Consider the following 22,767-nt stretch of genomic DNA (forward strand, 5'->3'; position numbering starts at 1 on the left):
ATTTTTAAAAATTTAAAACTATAACTTTCTAAATATAATTTTTATATTTATTATAATATTATAATTTTTTGATATTTTTATAATTATATAAAATATAAATATTGTTAATTTATTATTTAACCGATGTTGCATTTGGTAGTTAACCAGTAATAAGTATCCCAAAACGCATTAATTTCTAACCGCAGAACCAATCGTACAAATCTCTTCAAACCGATAGAAACCGCAACCAACTGTATTCGCAACCGCATCCGCTACATTTGAACCAGTTAGGCCCGTAATATCCAACCAACAATTTTTTAAGAAGCATTTAGAATAACATTTAAGTGATGCAAATATTCTCCAAATGCTCTATACCCATGTTTTCATAAGAAGTTTTTGGTAGAGCATTTTCATTTAAAATATATAAAATCTTTAACATAATTTGATATAATTAATTTATTTTATTTAATAATATCACAAAATTATATTTATATACAAAAATATATTATTTTCAAATTCTTTTTTTTTTAGTTTTTTTTCTAAAATTAATTTTTTCTAGTTTTAAAAGTTATTCCTTTTTAAAAATATTTAAAAATATTTTAATAAAATTGTTTCACATTTAAAATATAATTAATTATATATAGTTAAATATAATTAATTGTTGTCAATAAAATAGAAAAAATAATATATATATTAGAAATATTATATATCTATATTATTCATAAATAAGTAAATTATATATCATATACTAACTTTATGATAATTTTATATATGAATCATTTATTGCTATGCCAATCACAACATTAACTGAAATTAGTGTTTTTGGTAGGTGCAGATTCTATCTACTTCACTGAGGCTTAGTAAAGCTAATATAGGGGCCCGTTTATAATCGTTGCCAGGCTTATAGATCGACTTTATTTGCAGACGCTGATGACACGGCGTCGTTTTAAATTAGAGAGTATCCGACCCGGAGAAGAGAGATCCGGAAAACCCGACCCGAATGTCTTACATTTTGGTTCGATCTTCTTCTTCTTCCTCCTCCTCTCTACCTTTTACCGACTGCTATTGATTTTTCTCATCTTCCCATTCGATCTCACTCTGAGGAAGATTAATGAACTCATAATCTCACGCCAGATCTACGAGAAGGTAAACCAAAACGAACAGTATCAAACGATCATCGTTTTTTTTTCCTCTTTGAATTTTCAGATCAATACCAGCTTCTCTCTGATCGATCTGAATCGTAATTGTTCTTTCAGGAGAAAAGAGAGCAGCTATGGAATGGGCAACGGTGCAGCATCTGGATCTGCGCCACGTAGGTCGCGGTGTCAGCAAGCCGCTTCAGCCTCATACGGCGGCGTTTCATCCCACGCAGGCCGTAATCGCTGTCGCAGTCGGCTCTCACATCATGGGTAAAACAATCTCCCGCATTGATTCGTAGTTATGATGATGCTTCGATGTTGAACCGATTTGGTTTTTCAGAGTTTGATGCGTTAACTGGATGTAAGATCGCGTCTATTGATATTGGATCTCCAGCTGTTAAGATGTTGTATAGTCCTACTAGCAGCAACGCCGTCGTTGCCATTCTTGAGGTCAGTTTCTACTCAAGACTACTTTTAGACTCGTGTTTAATAACTGTTTGGTGTTTTAGGATTGTACAATTAGGTCTTGTGACTTTGAGACGGAGCAGACTTGTGTCTTGCACTCTCCTGAGAAGAGGAGTGAGCACATTTCCTCTGATACAGAAGTCCATCTCGCAGTGACGCCACTACAACCTGTTGTGTTTTTCGGATTCCCGAAAAGAATGAGTGTGACAGGTTTGCGTTCTCACTTCCCTGACTTTCTCATGGATTAGCAGATCTAGGTGGATTTTTGCTGATGGCCTTTTATGTTTCGTTGCTGTAGTGGTTGGAACTGTTGAAGGAGGAAGAGCTCCGACGAAAATTAAGACGGATTTGAAGAAACCTATTGTGAACATTGCTTGCCATCCTCGGCTTCCTGTCCTGGTATGATATGATACATCATCCATGTTTAATGTTGTGTGGAATCTGGTTTTATTGCACTAGAGCTTGATTTTTTTAATTGTTGTGTATTTTCAGTATGTAGCATATGCAGAGGGGTTGATTAGAGCCTACAACATTCATACTTATGCTGTTCATTATACACTACAGCGTGAGTATATGTGGAGGATCTCTCGTTTCTCATTTTCTATTTTCTTTCTTCTTTCTCGCTTGAGGTGTCATAGGGATTAGCTATCACTTACAAGAGACCTTTATTATCCTTGCAGTGGATAATACTATTAAACTCATCGGTGCCAGTGCATTTGCTTTTCACCCGACGCTAGAATGGATTTTTGTTGGAGATAGGAGGGGTACACTTTTAGCCTGGGATGTTTCAACTGAAAGACCCAATATGATTGGAATGTAAGTGAATTTTCGTTGCTTTCAGCTTGCTCATTGGATTCCTATCACTTGTTTTCCCTCGTAATATTCATCTCTGTTCTTTTTTTCTTTTGGTATCACTGCAGTACGCAAGTGGGTTCACAACCCATCACTTCAATTTCTTGGCTTCCTATGTTGCGGGTACTTGTCACTGTGTCCAAGGATGGATCTCTTCAAGTCTGGAAGACTCGAGTTATAATAAATCCTAACAGGCCTTCGACGCAAACTAACTTTTTTGAGCCTGCCGGTAAGCTTGATGTCTCTTAGAGTGGATCCACATACGAGGCAATAGATTTTCCTATGAATTGGTTCGGAAGCTGTGTTTATTCAGTGTAGCACTATCCCTTCTTTTTTTCTGTTGCAGCTATGGAATCAATAGACATTCCTCGAATTCTCTCTCAACAGGGTGGGGAAGCTGTTTACCCTTTACCACGAATCAAAACTTTAGAAGTTCATACAAAGCTGAACTTAGCAGCTTTGATTTTTGCAGTTAAGAACATTCATTTTACATTCTACTGTCAGTCCTCAGTTAGGTAGAAGTATGGCTTCTGTCTCTTGACATACTGGGTTTCTATGCAGAACATGGCGGGTAATGAGAACACTCAAAATCGAGCAGCTCAGACCAGGGAAGGAAGAAAGCAGCTCTTTGCAGTTCTGCAAAGTGCTAGGGGATCGTCAGGTGATTGAGACTTAAATTTATTTGTTCATAACAAGTAATTCTCTTCTTAAGCTTTACGGATGCGTCTCTTGAGGAGTCACTAATCCTCGGATGATAACAAGGGCTGTAGGCTCGTCTATAATTGTTCGTATCCATCCTGCTTTCTAACATTTGAGGTGATTAACAGCTTCTGTTCTAAAGGAAAAGCTTTCATCGATGGGTTCCTCTGGAATTTTAGCCGAGCATCAACTCCAAGCTCTGCTACAAGAGCAACATCACAAGGGGTAAGTGGATATTACCTTATGCAATCAATGTTGGACTTTTTTCTTAAAAGTTTAGTAGCATATGCTTGGAATATGCCGTGAGTCCCGTTTGAAATGACTCAAGTTTTCAATATTTCATCCGCTTCACATTTTCTTCTGTTACTTTTCTGCAGCCAAAATCAGCTAACAATATCAGATATTGCACGGAAGGCATTCCTGTATAGTGTATGACTGCCTTACCTTCTTGATTACAAATTATTTTTGTTTATTATTTGGAACTATTTTTAGCTAAGTCCGTCACGTAATCCATACAGCATTTTATGGAGGGTCATGCCAAAACTGCTCCGATATCAAGGTTACCCCTTATTACCGTCATGGATACAAAGGATCAACTAAAAGACATTCCTGTTTGCCAGGTATGTAACTACTGTTTTGAACTTGTTTTCTGTAGTAGTTGATTTATGCCTGACTGGTCGAATTCTTTGGCAGCCATTCCATTTGGAGCTGAATTTCTTCAACAAGCCAAATAGGGTCCTTCATTATCCTGTGAGGGCCTTTTATATCGAGGGCCTTAACCTCATGGCACACAATCTCTGTTCTGGAACGGACAGCATCTACAAGAAGCTGTACACATCGGTAATATCTGATATTATGTGATTTCAATTTATCTATGTTTTTTTAACTTGCGTTTTTTTTCCCTTTCAGATTCCCGCAAATGTAGAGTATCACTCGAAACAAATTGTTTACAGTCGTAAAAGGAATCTCTTTCTGGTTGTCTATGAATTCAGTGGTGCTACAAATGAAGTTGTGCTTTACTGGGAAAATACAGGTTCTCAGCTGCCTAACAGTAAAGGAAGCACTGCTAAAGGTTTGTCTGATTATGGGATCCCCTTGCTATCTGTAGAGAACTAAATTTCCAGCCTCGGATTTTTTAGTTTTTGAGAACATTAAATGTTATCATACCGCATCCGATCATCTAGTTAACCAGGTGTACAATGTATTCTATATACACCAGTAGGTGCTCGTTCCGTGGGGAACTGATGGGTAACGTTTAATGCCGTTTACCCTACGGACTAAAATGATCTGTTAACTTGAAAAGGATGCTAGCTTACAAATACTTATGGGGTTCATCCTTTTTTGTTTCTGAGGACTATATTAAAGCTATATTTTTTTTTTCTCTGCAGGTTGTGATGCTGCCTTTATCGGCCCAAATGATGATCAGTTTGTAATTCTCGACGAGGATAAGACAGGGCTGTCTATGTATATCCTCCCAAAACTTACCACAATCGAAGAGAATGAGAAGAATTTGTTATCTGAAGAGAACCAAACCAAGGAGGAGAATCCTTCCGCAATTCAGGGTCCTCAACAATTTTTGTTTGAGACAGAAGTTGATCGTGTTTTTTCCACACCGATAGGTGACGCATCAGAAATCTCATTCTTGAAAATTACATATCATTAGGAGTATGGCAGCGCTAACTGATGCCAGTTTTTATTACAGAGTCCACTCTGATGTTTGCTTGTAATGGAACCCAACTTGGGCTGGCAAAGCTGTTTCAAGGTTACCGTCTCTCAGCTTCAGATGGTCATTATATTTCAACACAAGGCGAAGGACGAAAATCAATCAGGTTGAAGAAACATGAAATAGCTCTTCAGGTATGAAATTCCTTACAAAACATGAATGACCTGCTGATTTCTGCTACAGGCGCTACTGCAACATCTATTATAACTTTGTACTGTGTACCGATATTTTGGAGGAGAATTGTCTAGCCAAACAAACTTTTGGTAATTAATATCTGTTTATATGACCAGCCCAATTTGTGTTAAAAAAAGAAAAAAATATTGACCAGCCCAGTTAGTGCTGTCGTTTTTCTCCATTACCCCTTCATGTGGTCTGCATCTAGCCAGTTCTCTCTTGAAATGGAATTGACTCGTGATGTTTGGTGTTAGCTGTTCTATGGCTGTTAAAAATTAATTTACTCTTCAACGGTCAATCAACTTTTGTCTTTATGTAGAGTTTTTTCAAAATCACAGGTTCAGTGGCAAGAAACACCCAGAGGATATGTCGCAGGGGTATTAACAACCCAAAGGGTGCTGATGGTGTCTGCGGATTTTGATATATTGGCAAGCAGTTCGACAAAATATGATAGAGGCCTACCATCAATATCCTGATTAAACTACCTTTCGTTCATTTGAATTATGTGCATTATGTTTAACACTATTTGGATGTGTGCTCATTGATTATTGAGAAAAGCCTTAACTTCTGCGAACTTTAGATCTCTTCTATGGGTTGGACCTGCCCTACTCTTTTCGACAACAACTGCTGTATGTTTACTTGGCTGGGATGGGAAAGTGAGGACCATTCTTTCTATAAGTACACCATATGCAGGTAAGCAGATCTTGTTTCACTAAATGCTTAAGGTGAACTTACTGTATATCATTCTCGTATATTTATTCTCTTCAACGCAGCTCTAGTTGGTGCTCTGAATGACCGCCTTTTGCTCGCTAATCCCACTGATATAAGTCCGAAGCAGAAAAAAGGGATTGAAATCAAGTGCTGTCTTGTTGGGCTACTTGAACCACTTTTAATTGGATTTTCTACAATGCAACAAACGTTTCAGCAGAAACTGGACCTTTCTGAAATATTGTATCAAATAACAACAAGGTTATCTTGCTGTCCTTTTTCTTTCTCTTACACGTTTGGAATTTTGTTACATATTTAAGATCAAAATTTTAAAGTAGGTGTGCAGGATGCATCGTAACTATATTAGTTTTCTTATTTTGTTTGATTTATTGATTGCAGATTTGATAGTTTGCGAATTACTCCAAGATCTCTTGATATTCTAGCTAGTAGCCCTCCAGTATGCGGAGATCTTGCTGTGTCACTAGCTCAAGCAGGCCCGCAGTTCAACCAGGTGAGTCCATTTTATTAAAAACAGACCCCTCTTCTGGAAGTTATCTCGTTTACTAAATGGCTTGGAACAAAATTTAGGTATTACGTTGTACATATGGAATCAAGGCTCTTCGGTTCTCCACTGCTTTGTCAGTTTTGAAGGACGAGTTCTTACGTTCGAGAGACTACCCAAAATGCCCTCCAACATCGCTTTTATTCCAGAGATTCCGGCAGCTTGGATATGCCTGTATCAAGTAAGTAAACTTGCAGGGCATATATAACAGCAGAGTCTCTGGTTACATATATAGTTAGCTATTGTTGTACGGTTTGTTTATTTAACTCTTTGTTTTAGTACGAATATGTAAGGAAGTTTTAGTGCATCTTGAACTGGACCTTCAAAAGTTGATCTCAGTTACTATCTATAGTTACTTGGAATTTGGATAAACACTTCTTGATCCTCCTAGTCCATAAGTTACTACTCTGCTCTAGTTTCTTATAGAAATGTTTTTGGCAAGGTTCAAGCATCTAACTGCTTCGGACATTTTGTACTGTAGATATGGTCAATTTGATTATGCAAAGGAGACTTTCGAAGTAATAGGTGACAACGAGAGCCTGCTAGATCTTTTCATATGCCATCTGAACCCTAGTGCTATGCGTCGTCTTGCCCAGAAATTGGAAGAAGAAAGCGGAGATCCTGAGTTGAGGCGATATTGTGAAAGGATTTTACGAGCACGGTCTACAGGATGGACCCAGGGGATTTTTGCTAATTTCGCAGCTGAGAGTATGGTACCAAAAGGACCAGAATGGGGTGGTGGCAACTGGGATATAAAGACTCCAACCGACATGAAGAGCATACCTCAATGGGAGCTAGCTGGGGAAGTAATGCCATACATGAAGAGTGATGATGGAACCATACCCTCAATAGTAGCTGATCATATCGGTGTCTATTTGGGTTGCGTCAAAGGCAGAGTTAATGTAGTGGAGATTAAAGAAGACAGTTTAGTTTCTAAACCTGGAGGGCTTCTTAGTTCCTTGGGTAAACCTCTGTCAGATAAACCTTTGGCACTTCCTGCTGGTGAATCCAGTTCCTTAATGGGTCTGGAATCTCTAGGGAAACAAAACGTGGCCGATGAACAGGCGAAGGCTGCTGAGGAATTCAAGAAAACAATGTACGGGGCTGCTGGTGATGGCAGCAGCAGTGACGAGGAAGGTGTACCAAAAACTAAGAAGCTGCAAATTAGAATACGAGAAAAGCCAACATCTACCACTGTGGACGTCAATAAGCTTAAAGAAGCTACTAGAACGTTCAAACTCGGAGATGGGCTAGGCCTCCCAATGAGTAGAACAAAATCAACTAGTGCTGGATCCCAGGATTTGGGTGAGATGTTAAGCCAGCCTTCTCCCTCAACAACTGCTCCGGTTTCTGCATCTGCTCCTGTTGATCCTTTCGCAATGAGCTCATGGACTCAGCCTCCTCAGCCAATGTCCCAACCAGCTCCGTCTGGTAGCACGGGTATGGTAGCTGGTCCCATACCCGAAGACTTTTTCCAAAACACAATCCCATCTGTTGAGGTTGCCAAGACATTGCTCCCTGCTGGTACTTATCTTTCGAAAATGGACCAAATCGCTCAAGCTGCAAAGAATGCTCCAAACCAAGCAAACAATCCTACTCAGCCTGATATTGGTCTTCCTGGAGGTGGCGTTCCTCCGACAACTCAACAACCTGGTGTTCCATACCAGACCGTTGGACTCCCTGACGGCGGCGTTCCTCCACAGTTTCCTGGTCAGACTCAGGGGATGCCACAGCTTCCTGGGCAGACTCAGGGAGCACCACAGGTTCCAGTTTATTCGCAGCCTCTTGATCTTAGCGTTCTTGGAGTTCCAAATACAGAATCTGGAAAGCCTCCTGGGCAGCCTACATCTCCCCCTGCTTCAGTTCGTCCTGGACAGGTGAATCTCCATTTTATTTCGCCCTATGTGTTTTGCATGCCATTACATATAAAAGTGCGTGGAATCTCACTGTTGCTTGTCTCCCATCTATGATTATAACTCTCCTCAGGTTCCACGTGGAGCAGCAGCTCCGCTTTGTTTCAAGACTGGACTTGCCCATCTTGAACAAAACCAGCTTCCAGATGCACTGTCTTGCTTCGACGAAGCATTCTTGGCTCTGGCCAAGGATCAATCACGTGGGGCTGATATCAAAGCTCAAGCCACTATCTGTGCTCAGTACAAGATAGCTGTTACTCTCCTTCGGGTAAACTAATTATTCATACCCTCTTTGTTAGTTTTCAACCAAATATAAAATCATCTTTCTTTTCTCTCCCATTTGCAGGAAATCTTGAGGCTACAAAGAGTCCAAGGCGCGAGTGCATTAAGCGCAAAGGACGAAATGGCAAGACTCTCAAGGCATCTAGCTTCACTGCCACTACTAGCAAAGCACCGCATAAACTGCATACGCACTGCAATCAAACGAAACATGGAAGTCCAAAACTACGGCTACTCCAAGCAGATGCTGGAACTGCTTTTGTCAAAGGCACCAGCGAGCAAACAAGAAGAATTAAGAGGACTGGTCGATCTCTGTGTCCAAAGAGGCACTTCGAACAAATCCATCGACCCGCTTGAAGATCCGTCTCAGTTATGCTCAGCTACGCTCAGCAGGTTATCGACCATTGGGTACGATGTCTGCGATCTCTGTGGCGCAAAGTTTGCTGCTCTTTCGTCGCCTGGTTGTATCATTTGTGGTATGGGAAGCATTAAACGGTCTGATGCACTCGCTGGACCCGCACCTGTGTCCACACCGTTCGGCTAAATGTTGTTTGTATACATGATGATTAAGGTTGGTTTTAATTAACATTAAGAAAATTTCAAACTGGTTTCATGTAATAACCTTCTATTTTGTGGGGTTTACTTTCGTTTTTGTTTGTCAGTATATTGATTTGATTTGTATCTTAATTTTAACGTGACGTTTAATTTTGTCCACCAGGCTTCTTTTCGATATCTTTTTTGTTTTGTTTTGTTTATCAAGAAGCTCTCTCCATGTTGTTGGTTTTTGAACTTGTGACTTTGATAACACTTTTCTTTTGGTGGTCAACTAAGACACCGATTAAGCCAATGGATGGGCCATCAATCTTACTTTCCAAAAATCAAGATATGGTCTCGTCCGACGGGATCGATATCCGAGCAGGTGTTGACTAGTAGTAATTTGGACTTTGGAAATGAAAAAAAGCAGAAACAAAGGCTCCGAGTAGCATTCGGAAATTTCGAACGCAGATCTAGTATCGTTGTCTAAAATGCAAATCTTCATACTTCATTACATAACTAAAACGGGAACAACTAGAACATGAACAAACTTTAACGCCAAACAAATGATGAAACGAATTCTCAAACAAGAATCGAAAGTGAATATTTGGATTTCTAGCGGATAATGTCAGTTTATTGATTTTGATATGAAGATTTTGATATGAATAAAGAAAGGGGTAATCACACGAGTCCACAGTGAGACAGTTTATAAAATCTAAAAGAGTAATCACCTAGCTATAATATCAAATATGCTAGATAAAATGTGAAAGCAAAGGAATCAAGACGCAAAAATAGATGCATGCATGATGAAATTTTTTTCAAAACCTAGTGATCTTGGTCTAGTGATAAATAGGTTTCAGTTGGAACTTTCGCCATGGGTTCGATTCTCCTTGACCATCCATAGACGTTTAAGTGGCAAAAAAACCTGAATTTCTATGGGCCTCTTGGTAACTAGTTCTTGGACCTAGAAAGTTTTTGGGATCACACCAAAGTTAAAAAAAAAAAAAAAATTATCAAAATAACTATGAAATTTATCTGCAAAATTGCAATGAGTTCTCATCAATGGAGAAAATACGTCAAAGATAAATGGAGAAAAATGAGACGAACAAACGTGGAAGTATTACTCTTTTGTTATGTTCCAGTTGTATTATTGCGTGATAACAAATAAAATGATAACAACCCCCGTTTTCTGATATTAGTTTGCAGTATGATGAGCTTAATGAGGCACACATAAAAGTGGGTCGATTGCTTATGGCAAACCGAACTGTGGACATAAGGTAGGTCAATTATTAATAATGCATTGGTTCAGATCCTTTCATAGAGCTTCTATCTAACCATCTATAGCATTCGTCACTCTATTGATCTTGTTATATAACTCTCCTTGTAAGACATCGTTACTCCTTAATTTAGTGCTTTTTGTAACTTCCTACATATCTCTTTGTAATAGCCCTAAAACATTGTATAATGTTATAAGAACCCGCTCTTAAATACTTTATTTAAAAACCGATTCTTAACTTTTTCAGTTAAAAGTTAAGAGATGATTTTTTATATTCCGTTAAGATTCACTCTAAGAACTCTCCATTAATCATGCTCTTAATGTCAGAGAAGCCCGAAAAGGGAAAGAAAAATAGGAGCAACCGCATCAGTGCATTTTAGTGAGTCTCTTGAAAAAATAAATAATAGAAAATGAAGAATTGAACAAAAAAATGAAAATGTAAAACTAAATGTAAATGAAAATCGTTCTTGTTTAAGATACGATGCTCTTAACAATTTTTTTTTGAGGAACTGGTTTAGCACATGTCACTCATCTATTGATTAGTATTAAAAAAAAACATTCACAAGTTTGTTTAAAATTTTAATAGGAGCCTCTCCCGGTAATAATAGCCTAAGGTAACGTACTTATTCAGAAAAGAAAAAAAGGAGAAATAACAATAAAGAAGAAAAGAAAAGAAAGTTGGTAAATTTGTTTACTCATTTGTTTATAGTTCAACCAAACGTCCACGTGACAACGGCGTCATTATGCTTTCGTTGTTGCACATACTCTACTCTTTGTCTTTAGCGACCAAATTAACAACATCCGTCGAAATAAGAAGAATATTCGTATTATGTGTACGAATTCTAATTAGGCTTCTTGGTGCACTACAAGAACATGGTTTACAATAATGATATGCTACTTTAAATTTATGTTTTACACTATTATACTTATAGCCTTATAGTTATGATACTTTTTCAAGATGTGCTTTATCAGATCTCCTCCATAGTGAGGTTCCTGTACAAACGCTTTAGTAGACCAACTTGTTAAATAACGATTAATAAGAGTAAAATAAAACCCCGTAAGGTTGCATGGGGTCATCACTGATTAATCGTCTGATAATTTATTGACTCTGGTACAAAAAGGTTGTTCTTTTGTTAAAACACTCACTCTTCGGCTAATTAAAAAAAAATGCATATTTTCATAATTTCATTATTTAGAAGATCACTAAATAAAAAAACAAAAATGTTGTATATGTACAAGTATTGATATAGGATGCACCAACTTCTCAGCCACGGCAACAAATCAACACAACAACTGAAAGTTGTTTGTTTAGTTTTCGACTATTGTTTGACGGATTTGGTGACGGATTCCAGGAGTGTTGAGTCTCGTTAAAGCTCCGGTGGTGATTTGGTGTGGAATAGAGGCGGCGATCCTGATTTAAGCAGTTCTTTTCTACTGTGGGAGATGATCCTCGTGGCTTTTCTAGTTCGAGGGTGACGGTTGGAGGCGGCTCTCTGACTGTCCGTAGAAGCTCCCGTGCCGCCAGTGGTTTGAGGGTTGTTGTTTTGGTTTCGTTTTTGTGTTAATCCTCGGAGAAGCTGTAGGTACTCTCTTCATTCAAGGTTTTGAGGATGAGCCTTTCTCTGAGGTGCTCCTGGCAACTAAGATGGGGACTCCAGTTTTTCGAAACTGTGGCAACTACACAAATTTCCAGATTTGGAAGCTTGGAATCGGTGTTTCCTCATCAGAGATTTCCTTGTTAATTTGCTAAAATGTGTGCTTTATCTTTTTGGTTATGTCTCTTTAAATTTGTTGCAATATAGTCTCTGTTTGTAGTTTTTTTTTTCTGGTTTCTTTGTTGTGCCTCTGTAACTTCGGTAAAAAATCTTAAAATTGGTATAAAATTTAACATTTTACCAAAAAAAAAAAAACAACTGAAAGTTGTAGAAATTAGTTAGGCCAGGCCTCAGTGTGTTGTTTTCTCAAAAACAAAAATGTTTTAATAGTGAAAAGCGCGATGTCAGAAAAAAAAAAGTGAAAAGCGCCAAATAGCTAAATAGCTGTTCGTTTCCCCAATTTGGAAATCTATAGACCTTCCATTTATTCTAGCTTTTTTTTTAGCAACCCATTTATTCTAGCTTTGTTTTGACCCTATCGAAACAAATACGGACGTACAAAATATCTTCTACAGTTAAATACTTCAGAATATATTTGCAATCAGCAGTACTCATTCTTACGTACTTCGGATTATATATATCTAATTCATGTTGGCAAATAAGGGCTTTTATAACTTAATCTGATTTGATATGTAAAAATATCTGAATGGATCATGAAAGCGGTATTTTAGGTTATGAGTTTTATACGAATCCGAGTTTAAGCTGCGGATACCCAAATATCCGAATAAAAATACAAACCTGAATATCTGAGAAGTACCCAAAATAGTATTTATAGCGTAAATAAGTAATTAAAGTATTCAATGTCATATTTATTTTGAAGTGTTATGTAATGACTCCGAATTACTATTAACCAAACCAAAATGGATTTGGATCTAGAATATATCTTAAAAATTTATAAAAACTATCCGAACCTGAAATATTATTAATCAAACCCAAACATATATAAATTCGAATGTAACCTACCAAACTAAACCCAAAAATCCAATGTGAACTCAAATTGGTCAAACGGTCACCATTACGATATAACAAGTACGATTAAAAATCATAACGAACAAACAATATCAACATACAACAACATCAAGAGTTTCGGATGTTACAAAACATTCTTATTATTGATAAGTCGAAACAAAAATTATCCCTAGTTTATTCTTGATTTGGAATTATGAATCCATCATTAAATATTACAAATGTGTATATATTATAAAATAATTTCAAAAATGCATATAGTAGTGTAATGTATTAAATGAAGCTAGCAGCTATTAAGTTTTAGGCTCATCGTTCTCGACGGCATGACCAACTCCGGGGCTATGTCCTGGTGTCGTAGGCTTGAAGTCATCTCCTTTCTTATGACCCATACCGGGACTGTTTCCTGGAGTAGTAGGTGCGAAGTCCTCCGTAGTTCCGGTTTTAAAATGATCTTGACCGTCCTTTTTTGTCGATTTTCTTTCTACCGTGGGCTCGAAGTTATCTTTAAGCCCTTCAATATTTGCACTCCCTTTCTTGTGGCCCATCCCAGGACTGTGTCCCGGAGAAGTAGGTGCGAAATCGTCAGTCAATCCGGTTTTGAAATGAGACTGACCGTTCGTTTTCTGCAGCATTCTTCCTTCCGTGGGCTTGAAGTTATCTTCAACCCCTTTAACATTTGCATGTCCTTTCTTGTGCCCTATCCCGGGACTGTTTCCTGGAGAAGTAGGTGCGAAATCGTCCGTAACTCCGGTTTTGAAATGATCTTGACCACTGGTTTTGTGAACTTTTTTTCCTTCCGTGGGCTTGAAGTCATCTTGGAACCTTTCGACATTTGCATTACCTCTTTTATGTCCCATGCCAGGACTGTTTCCTGGAGAAGAAGGCACAAACTCATCTGTAGATCTAGCTTTGAAATGATCTTGGCCGGTTGTTTTCCTCAACTTTCTTGCTTCAGTGGTGATCGGTGCTTGATCAAATATTATCGATATGATAATAGTTCTCAAAATGAGAGCGAATAGCTTCATGTTTCCTTCTTGTTTCGAAGGAATTTAGAGCTCAGGTTTATGAGTTTGTATATATGAGTAATACTTGTGTTTGGATCTGGAGTAAGAATGCCCCAAAGGTGTTGTATTTATAAGGCCATGAGATTGTTTATGTTGCCATTCGTTGAATTTAAAATGTGTGGACAGTGACCACATTGATTGATTTTGGACCGTCTATTTATTAATTTAAGAATAGTGATTTACACTACAAAGTGTTCATGTAATTATACCAAGACCGTCTTAAATTTTTTGAAGGTTTCTGTTTTAAAATGAAAAACAAAACGTTCAAATATATTCAGTCACATGCAAATGTAGCTAAAATATGTGATGTTCGAAATTTTGAATGTCACAGTCGAATCCTCTCTCAAATTGTGAAAATAATATCACACTCTCTATTTATCACCTCCATGATTTTTTTTCCTACAAAAATGTAGTCAGTGCAGTCTCTAAAGAGAGGACAATAAGACAATAGATGCAATCGTTATGATGTCAACTAGAACTGTACCTGAGATTTTGAAAACTTTGCTCAAAACTGTATCATATACCTCCCTCATCTAAAGAGAGGGCAATAAGAGAATAAATACAAAAACTTTTCTTTTAAAAATCATATATTTTATCATATAAAATTATATTCATATTCAAGTCATAATAATATAGAATCCACCAAATATTTTACTATCATCTCTAGCATTAAGTAAAACTCTTTAGTCAGTTTTTTTTTTTTTTGGTAAAATATTAGTCAGTTTTTTTCTTGTACACTTAATATTTTTATATATGTACCATATGAAAACACACACACACACACATATATATATATATATATATATATATATATATATGTGTGTGTGGTTTTTAAATGGGGAACCTATAAATGAGGATTCTACAGAAATTTTTCAAAAGCCAAATATAAAACTTCAACAAATATTTTTATTGTTTTCATTGTAAAACTATACAAATATTATACATATTTGAAAATAAAAAAAATACTATACATTTTTATCTTAGAATCCATGAAAACGTTGAGTATGCAGTTTTTACTAAAGTGTTATTATAGCAAAACGTAATTATTAGAAAATATACGATTTTGTGTGAAATTCCCATTCGCACATGCAAATATATAATATATTATTTCTTTCTTCTTTTGAAACAAACAAGTGGGGGCACGCGTTCGTATTTTGTTGCTCGTGTAAACTAAAATAAAAAAAATGCTATAATAGACTAGCAATGAACGATGAATATTGCCCGTCTTAAAAGGAGATTCCAAATGTTGGTCGATGGCTATTCCTGTGTAAGGTGAAGTATACAATATTACAAAAGCCTCTTATAGTGCTCCATTGTTGAATTTATAATGGAAATGATTACATTTGCTTTGTAAGTTATATTAATAATCTAAATTAATCGGTACATTGGTTGTTTTGAAATGAAATCAAAGGCTAAGAAAAGCCGCCCTTTGGACGCCACGGAAATGCACAAGTTTACACAAGGTTACACAATTTCACACGAGTTTAAAGAATACTAATGATTTGACAAAAGATATTCTTAATTGACTATCCCCTTTTAAAGGTCGAATATAATACGATTCTATGTATGTTTGACTATATATTGCATACTGTTGAGATTTCTCAATATATATTATATCTTTACATCCTAGGCATAAGATGATCTCATCAGTCACACTCACAAATGCAAGATCTTCATCTACCCCCCCCCCCCCCCCCCCCCCCCCCCCTCCCCTCCCCTCCCTAATACAAACCAAAAGGTTGGCTCCCATCAAATTTTTGTGTTGTTGTATGAAAAGACTTCGCAGTGATCAGCCTTCATATTGTGTGATATTGTATACTTCACCTTCAACAGAAATAGAAATCTACCAATATTTTTAATTTCCTTCAAGACAGGCAATATTGTTTACAATAATTTATTGTCTATCTTATTGTTGGTCGTTGCATTGTCCAGTTTTTATTAGCAAATTTTTAAAGATAACAAATGACATATCTTAATCTTACATTATATACGACAAAACAAATTCAGAAAGTTTAATCAATATCTTAAACTACATATCAGTTCAACCAATAATATCAGATCAATACAGAGTTTGTTGAGTTTTCTGAGTTGTACAAAGTTTTTAGTTAGTGTGTTTAGCATTGTAGCCAAATTGGATATTAACTGGGTTATTTGGTTTACTTGTCCGACCTCTAGTCACAGATACAACATTGCTTTTAACTGAATCTCATGACCAAAAATGTTAAAGAGTTGTTTCTAAACATTGATTGTATATGTAATATGGAAAAAATCGATGCCAGTCTTCAATTGAGGGGGCAAAAATCGCTATATTATATGTGTGTGTGTATGTTATTGTTAAAATTTTCAACTCGCATGTGTCCGACAACGCCGCCATGCTTCCAAGAAATATATAATTTCCAAATTAAATAATAATGACAAAACACACAAATTTAAAGAGGGAATAAAAACTAAATCAATATATAGAAGAAAAAAAAAACAAAGTGGTCAATAGATTCACTAGAACAATGTCAAAGACACCATCACCATCAACAAAACCACTATATGGCCCCTACCAATCACTCACCACTCACTTATATTTGTTTTTCGTTTTCGCCGAACCAATGTAGGACATAACAACATATTAAAAGATACTGTATATCATGTTTATTTAAGAATTGAGTCAATATTGTTACTATTGAAGCATATACTTACTTAACTGGACATCACATCTCGTACTTCTCAAAGTTTTGATTCCTAGGCGTATTTCTATTCAATCTCCTCAAGTTTGAGCATTTTTGGAGGACATAAGAAATAAGATTTGAAGAAGGTATGATAATCAGCATCATAATTCATTTTAATATATATATAAGTATATAAATTGATATATTATGACAAAATAGATATGTTTGCAATTTGTAAATCGTATGAATGTGTAGTGCGTTATAATCGTCCACTTCAGCTCGAGCAATCACCTATTTTATATATGTCTTCAAAATAAAAGCATTACAGTAATGTAGAAGACTGCGCATGCATATAAATATATACACACTTGAGATTGCGGAAATAAAAGGGGTGTAGTTCTATAAAAGTGATAAATATGCTGAGATGACATGTTGAAAGTGAAAGAAAGCTTTTGGTTGGCTCCTGCACACAAGGAAGTCAGATAAAGGAACTCACCGTAGACTCCACTGGCCAGGCTTCTATTTATACACACAATCAAATACAATTACAAAAAAAAATTGCTTTCTTTAATTTGTATTTAAACGTAAGACTGAAGATTTAAAATGTTAATATTTATATATCTGCCATTCTTAGAATTTAAATGGTTTATGCTGAATCGTGAATATATGAAATCTTGCATGTGGTGATTCATGTGGAACTTGTAAATCGTATGAGACAAAACGTCCGGCCGTTCAAGATTCTTGTTTGATTAATTCTGTCAACAAATAATATCACAATCTTATGTCTTATATTTATAATGTTTCAAAACCTCCCAGTTTTTGAATAGTAAACCATACCCTCCGCTAGCTCATTTAAAACTAGTTATTAATTATTTGTCATCTAGAAACAACCCTATGAAAAACATTAAGGAAAGAGGAGAAAAATATAGACATCAAGAAGAAAAAAAATATATTTGTAAACTAGGCATTACTTATTTCACAACAAAAAAAACTAGAAAATAAAACTAGAAATTTCTATAGCTAGGAAGTAAGAAATAATGGAGCGTTTTGTTCAGAAAGAAATTACGTAAGATTATCTTCTTCTCTTTTTTTTTCCTTTTTGAGAAAAATCTCCTTCCTCCTTTCCCCTGAAACATTTTGTTTATCTATTGGATAATCTGTTTGTTAGAAAGATATTTTAGACAACTCTTTTTACGCAAAAGAAGAATGAAGAGACAACAATCACGTACCTAAGAGGTTTAGAAATCTTGGAATTAGGGTTCTCTGTACTATGCAAGATAAAAATTAATTACGTGATTCATTAGTTCGGGATATAAGAGAGATAAATATGCCAGAAACATATACAATGTATTCGTTTACGTGAACTATATATTTAATCGATATAAAACGACAGTGTGGCGTCAGGGACTCAGGCACTAAGTTCTACGGAGGTCTATAGACTCTATACTACTTAATCTAGATTCAAGCAAGCTTAGTTAGAAAGAAAGAAAAATAGTCACGAGGTATATATATTGGAATAGGCACATAGCAACATTCTTGTTTAACGTTGTCGCGCTTCTACTAATGGGTATCGACAAATTGATGAGAATAAAGAACACAAAAGTGTTTATGGAAAAATTATATTAGACTTTCATAAAATAATGTTACAAGATGCATAGTTTATATAGAAAATAAATTAACTTAATTTTCTAAACTAATATGGAATAGTATATAATAGATAATGATAAGTTTTCTATTTTAATATATTGATGTACATCGACCGTTGGATTAGGTCGATCTTCTAGATTTCCAATACTCTCCCTCAAGCTTACGTATAAGATTGGACAATTTTGTAGTAAAAATAATCCAAAGGCTTGTGAAACAACGATGGGTGTTAATGGTGCATAAGCTTGATGAATGTCCAATAACTCTTTTGCGGTTTCGGAAGTTGAGATAGATGATCTGATTTTTGGTTTGATTGTTTGTTTTATCCATTCTACAATGAGATGATTGTTTGATGTCCAATCTTTACGATAGGGTGAATCGGCTGCCGGTAGACTGCCGTCGAGAAATCTGAATCTTTTGTAAGCTAATAGCCATACGAAAGTTGATGAATGAATACTTGAATTGTTGAATGCATTTTCCCTGCTTCAAATTGAGAAACAAAGGAATAGAGAATAAGTTTGCTGATTTGCAATTTTGCAAAGACATCAAGACTATGAATGAATGAAAATCTTCTTTTTCAAATCGTGAATAAAAAGTTCTAAATGAAGCGATGATGTTCTGCGATTTTTGCAAAGCAACACGAGAAATAAAATGAATTTGAACGATTAGTTTTGTTCTTGCTCTGATACCATGATAAATTGATGAGAATAAAGAACATAAAAGTGTTTATGGAAGAATTATATTAGACTCTCATGAAAATAATGTTACAAAATGTATAGTTTATATAGAAAATAAATCAACTTAATTTTCTAAACTAATATAGAATAGTATATAATAGATAATGATAAGTTTTCTATTTTAATATATTGATCTATATCTTAATATTGACCGTTGGATTAGGTCGATTTTCTAGATCTCCAATATATATATATGTGTGTGTCTTAACTATAATGGATTCATTTATAATTTCTAGATGTGGTTTAGTTTCAAATCACATTAAAGTTTCAATGCGTAATACAATTCTCATTTACATAACCATAGAAAAAAGTTACTGTTCCGTTGAAACTTCATGAAATCAGCGTTTTACAAGGAATCACATGTCACTATCATACATTTGTAACATCCCCACAGGCTGTTTTCATCAACTTTCCAACCTTAAAGTTGGTCCGTCTCAGAGTTAGCGGTTCAAAGGCCTTCACTCTGTCTTTTCCCCCTTTCTTTTGGTCTTCGCCACAAGCACTTTTTCATTTAGTTATATCATTTCGAAGCTTCTTTTGTTTCTTCCTCTCCCAAAGTGAATCTTTCGAATGAAAGTAAAGATATTATTCTCTCTGATTAATCAGTAGGCACAATCTTGATTTGTTTTCTTTTTAAAGATATCTTTTCACAATAATAAAGAAGACAACCATCATTACAGAATAAAGATCCTATTTCTATGATATGGTTATAATTACAATCTTCACCACCTCCGATGTGGGCGTTGAACAAGTTGTTAATAAGTCATTAGGCTAAAATGGCAAAGAAAATGAATGTAAGCATTTCCACCAATTGCTCTATGTTTCTTTCTTGCAATAGAGATTGCTTTTTGTTATATTATATTTAAGGAAAAATGTTAATTTCTCTATCATAAAGACATTTTTTTTAAATGATCCATTAACTAAGTTTTTTATTATTATTATAACTATTAACTATATAAATATTTTTGAGAAGTATAATTTTTATAAGAAAATAGAGTCGCATTATTATTAAAATAAAAAATGTTTTAAGAAATATTTAGTTTAGATAACATCATAATTTTAAGTAAATATAGTAAAAGTTAAAATAAATGGAGTTAATTTTCACTTTCATAAATAAAAACTATTGGTTGTAAAATTAAAATAAAATATAATTAAAAAAAATTAGAGAAAAATATAATAATATGTTGGTGATACACATTTTTATTATAGAATGCTACTATTTTATAAGAAAAAAATAGAAAAAATACATTTGGAATGGTAATTGTGTTATGACATGAAAACATTAAGGCTGTAACTGGTTACCAATTTAAGGAATATCATGAATAAATGAAATTAAAAAAAAATGGAACGTAGATAAATAGGATAAAAAAATTGAATTTCATTTCACTCATTCCACTTATTCATGAAGTTTTTTAATTATGAATGTTTTATAACTACATTCCATTTTTTTTTCAGATTTTTCAAAGAAATCATTAGAATGAGATTTGTTTTTTTGTTCCATTCAACTGGTAAAAAAAAATTGGAAGATGTAGGAATAAACCATTCACCCTAATTTCTCCACCATGATTATTAATCTTTGTCGACGAGAAGAGGCCCAACATGATTATATTAAGGCCACAAAATTAGCATCTTAAAAAACTCCTTAAAAACAGGATTCTTGATGGTTTTCATGGGCCTTTTTAGAGGCCTATTTCACCCATGAAAATAAGTGTCTTACTAAGGGCAACTTGGTTGATCTCTAAAAGGGAGCAATTAACTCCAAAAGCAAATACATCTTCCAGTCCCCTATACAGCCAGTTGCTAATATAGAAGTTTCAAAACAAGAAAGACCCTATTTTGCATTTTGCAAAACCTTTAATTAAACGTAGAAGAAAGAGTCATGGCATAATTAATTATTTTTTTAAAACACTAGTAATCTGCTCCTAGAAACTTCTCATACTCAGTCCCATTCAATGTCTTATTTATATCTTCCCAGTTCTTGATGTGATCTGACAAATCCCCTCTGTGTATCTTCACCTGTCTGCTCGACAAATTCTTCACAGGAATGTTCAAAAACTCTTGAACTTGTTCCAGTCTCTGCATCAAACACCCCAAAAAGAAGTCAAGCGAAATGTACATCACTTTAAAATCTTTAATTGTTATGAAACCTCACCGTCCGTTTTGTTATGAGATCTTCATAGAAGACAACCATATGACGAGTAGTGTTGAAATATTCCAATGCCTTTGCAGCTAAACTCTCTGTTTCTTGCAAATCATGAATCAACGATGATGAGTTGATAACAGGCTTGTACCTAGAAAGTGCATCTGCCTGCAGTACCAAGAAACTATTTCAAAAAATCAAGAATCCAAAACAAAAACAAAAAAATCAAAAGATTTGTTTTAAACCTCTTCAGGAGAATGAACATGAGACTTGTGTGTTCCATTCAAAAGCTTAGCGTAGCGATCATAAGAATTAGCCAACACAGAAACCATTCTCCTCAGAGGATTCCTCCTGAACAAAAAAATAGCCGAGACACCTCTCCGGTTAAAGTAATCAACAATCTCTTGGTGGTTATCAATCAAACCCTGGTTAAGCATCCATTTGAACCCAATCGCAGCAGAGCATTCGTTCTTCGAAGCGCTCGTAAACCAATCGAGGTTATAAACTCTATCAAGAGTCTTAACGATTGAAGAAACGTTCCTTCTTCGGTCCAAGACCGAGAAGATCTCTCCGTTGGAACTCACGTTGTCGTGACTGTTTAACAACGTTTCGAACCAGCCGCTTCCTGATCTCTGCATTGAGAGTATCGCAAAGAACCTCACCGGATTGTGCCCACATTCAGATCTGTTTTCAAAAAGAAAGAAAAAAGTGAATAGACAAACAAAGAAAGAAAGAAACAGAACAAAGAGTTGTTGTTACCTATTGAAAGTCTGTGGCTTTGGGTAATGAATCCGAGTAGTGATAGGAGTTGGGACAAGTTGTGAGGTTTGGAAACTGAACTGTTTTAAGCAGACGGAGGAAATGTAGAGACCACAGACCATTGCAAACACCAAAACTATCATTCTTAGGAACAAAGGTGATCTCTTTGGTTGCTTTATTACAATAGATGCACTGTCCTGTTACATCAACATTAAACCCTGATTAAACAGTTTCCTAAGTGAATCTTTCTTCTTCCCTAACTGCTTTAAAAACCATAACTTTAAATGTTATAAAGAGAAGGTTTTGATTCAGTTGATAAAACAAACATGCAGAGAAACCCAGAAGCTTAAATCATTAAAGAAGGTAGAAAGAGAGGACCTTTCCGTATAAACAGATGAACTCCGCCATTGATGCTTCTGGAAGCTTATGAAACAGAGCAAACGTTAGAAGAGAAGAAGAGGGAGCTTAGATAGGGGGAGGAGATGGATTCATTGATTTTCTACAGAGAATCTGAGAAGGAAGAAGAAGGCCAAAAGAGATTAGCATTTTAAGGGTCTGGGCAAAGAGAGATTTTGTATAAAATTATAAAGTTTCAACCTCGTGGAAAGTCGAGCCACTGACATTAAAACATGGGGACTGTCTTTTTCTTCTTCGCTCATTAATCTCAGACTAATATTAATTAATTGTTTTTTTGTTCTAGTCAAGTTCTAGTTTGGCTTTCGTTTTCTCCCCATATTCAATATTAAGTATCAGGAAATTATTATTAAGCTACTAGTATAATATTTCATTGTTGAAATATACTAGTATCATGTATTGTCTGTCATTACGAGTGTCCTTGA

At 35.5% G+C, this 22,767-nt stretch overlaps 3 protein-coding genes across 3 annotated transcripts; 1 reads left to right on the plus strand and 2 right to left on the minus strand.

The window, feature by feature from the left end:
- Nucleotides 1–1,106: 1,106 nt before the first annotated feature.
- On the plus strand, nucleotides 1,107–9,225 carry LOC103840962. Its single transcript, XM_033281068.1, has 25 exons — nucleotides 1,107–1,126; nucleotides 1,237–1,388; nucleotides 1,459–1,568; nucleotides 1,628–1,793; nucleotides 1,882–1,982; nucleotides 2,076–2,148; nucleotides 2,264–2,399; nucleotides 2,504–2,664; nucleotides 2,782–2,906; nucleotides 2,997–3,096; nucleotides 3,263–3,359; nucleotides 3,512–3,563; nucleotides 3,653–3,754; nucleotides 3,828–3,974; nucleotides 4,044–4,206; nucleotides 4,523–4,753; nucleotides 4,837–4,991; nucleotides 5,370–5,498; nucleotides 5,607–5,724; nucleotides 5,805–6,000; nucleotides 6,139–6,250; nucleotides 6,328–6,482; nucleotides 6,783–8,178; nucleotides 8,288–8,482; nucleotides 8,561–9,225. The coding sequence occupies exons 2-25, from the start codon at nucleotides 1,253–1,255 to the stop codon at nucleotides 9,035–9,037; spliced, it is 4,833 nt and encodes a 1,610-aa protein (XP_033136959.1). The 5' UTR covers nucleotides 1,107–1,126; nucleotides 1,237–1,252; the 3' UTR covers nucleotides 9,038–9,225.
- Nucleotides 9,226–9,227: 2 nt separating this feature from the next.
- On the minus strand, nucleotides 9,228–15,613 carry LOC103840964 (precursor of CEP9). Its single transcript, XM_033281192.1, has one exon. It carries the CDS (start codon nucleotides 13,947–13,949, stop codon nucleotides 13,218–13,220), a length of 732 nt encoding a protein of 243 aa, XP_033137083.1. The 5' UTR covers nucleotides 13,950–15,613; the 3' UTR covers nucleotides 9,228–13,217.
- Nucleotides 15,614–20,719: 5,106 nt separating this feature from the next.
- LOC103840965 (nodulation protein H) lies at nucleotides 20,720–22,452 on the minus strand. Its single transcript, XM_009117478.3, has 5 exons — nucleotides 22,307–22,452; nucleotides 21,929–22,125; nucleotides 21,415–21,853; nucleotides 21,182–21,337; nucleotides 20,720–21,105 (listed from the first exon to the last, which is right to left on the minus strand). The coding sequence occupies exons 1-5, from the start codon at nucleotides 22,334–22,336 to the stop codon at nucleotides 20,938–20,940; spliced, it is 990 nt and encodes a 329-aa protein (XP_009115726.1). The 5' UTR covers nucleotides 22,337–22,452; the 3' UTR covers nucleotides 20,720–20,937.
- Nucleotides 22,453–22,767: the final 315 nt, after the last annotated feature.

Source organism: Brassica rapa, chromosome A09 (assembly GCF_000309985.2).
Source record: "Brassica rapa cultivar Chiifu-401-42 chromosome A09, CAAS_Brap_v3.01, whole genome shotgun sequence".
In the NCBI taxonomy this organism is placed as follows: domain Eukaryota; kingdom Viridiplantae; phylum Streptophyta; class Magnoliopsida; order Brassicales; family Brassicaceae; genus Brassica; species Brassica rapa.

Bases quoted from the DNA above. Each gene is read 5' to 3' on its own strand.
- LOC103840962 (XM_033281068.1), top strand. From the start codon at position 1,253: ATGGAATGGGCAACGGTGCAGCATCTGGATCTGCGCCACGTAGGTCGC. The intron at 2,400-2,503 runs GTAAGTGAATTT...GTATCACTGCAG, and splicing joins AGACCCAATATGATTGGAAT to TACGCAAGTGGGTTCACAAC. The intron at 3,975-4,043 runs GTAATATCTGAT...TTTCCCTTTCAG, and splicing joins ACAAGAAGCTGTACACATCG to ATTCCCGCAAATGTAGAGTA.
- LOC103840964 (XM_033281192.1), bottom strand. From the start codon at position 13,949: ATGAAGCTATTCGCTCTCATTTTGAGAACTATTATCATATCGATAATA.
- LOC103840965 (XM_009117478.3), bottom strand. From the start codon at position 22,336: ATGGCGGAGTTCATCTGTTTATACGGAAAG. The intron at 22,126-22,306 runs GTCCTCTCTTTC...TTGATGTAACAG, and splicing joins TCATCTGTTTATACGGAAAG to GACAGTGCATCTATTGTAAT. The intron at 21,854-21,928 runs GTAACAACAACT...TTTTGAAAACAG, and splicing joins AAGCCACAGACTTTCAATAG to ATCTGAATGTGGGCACAATC.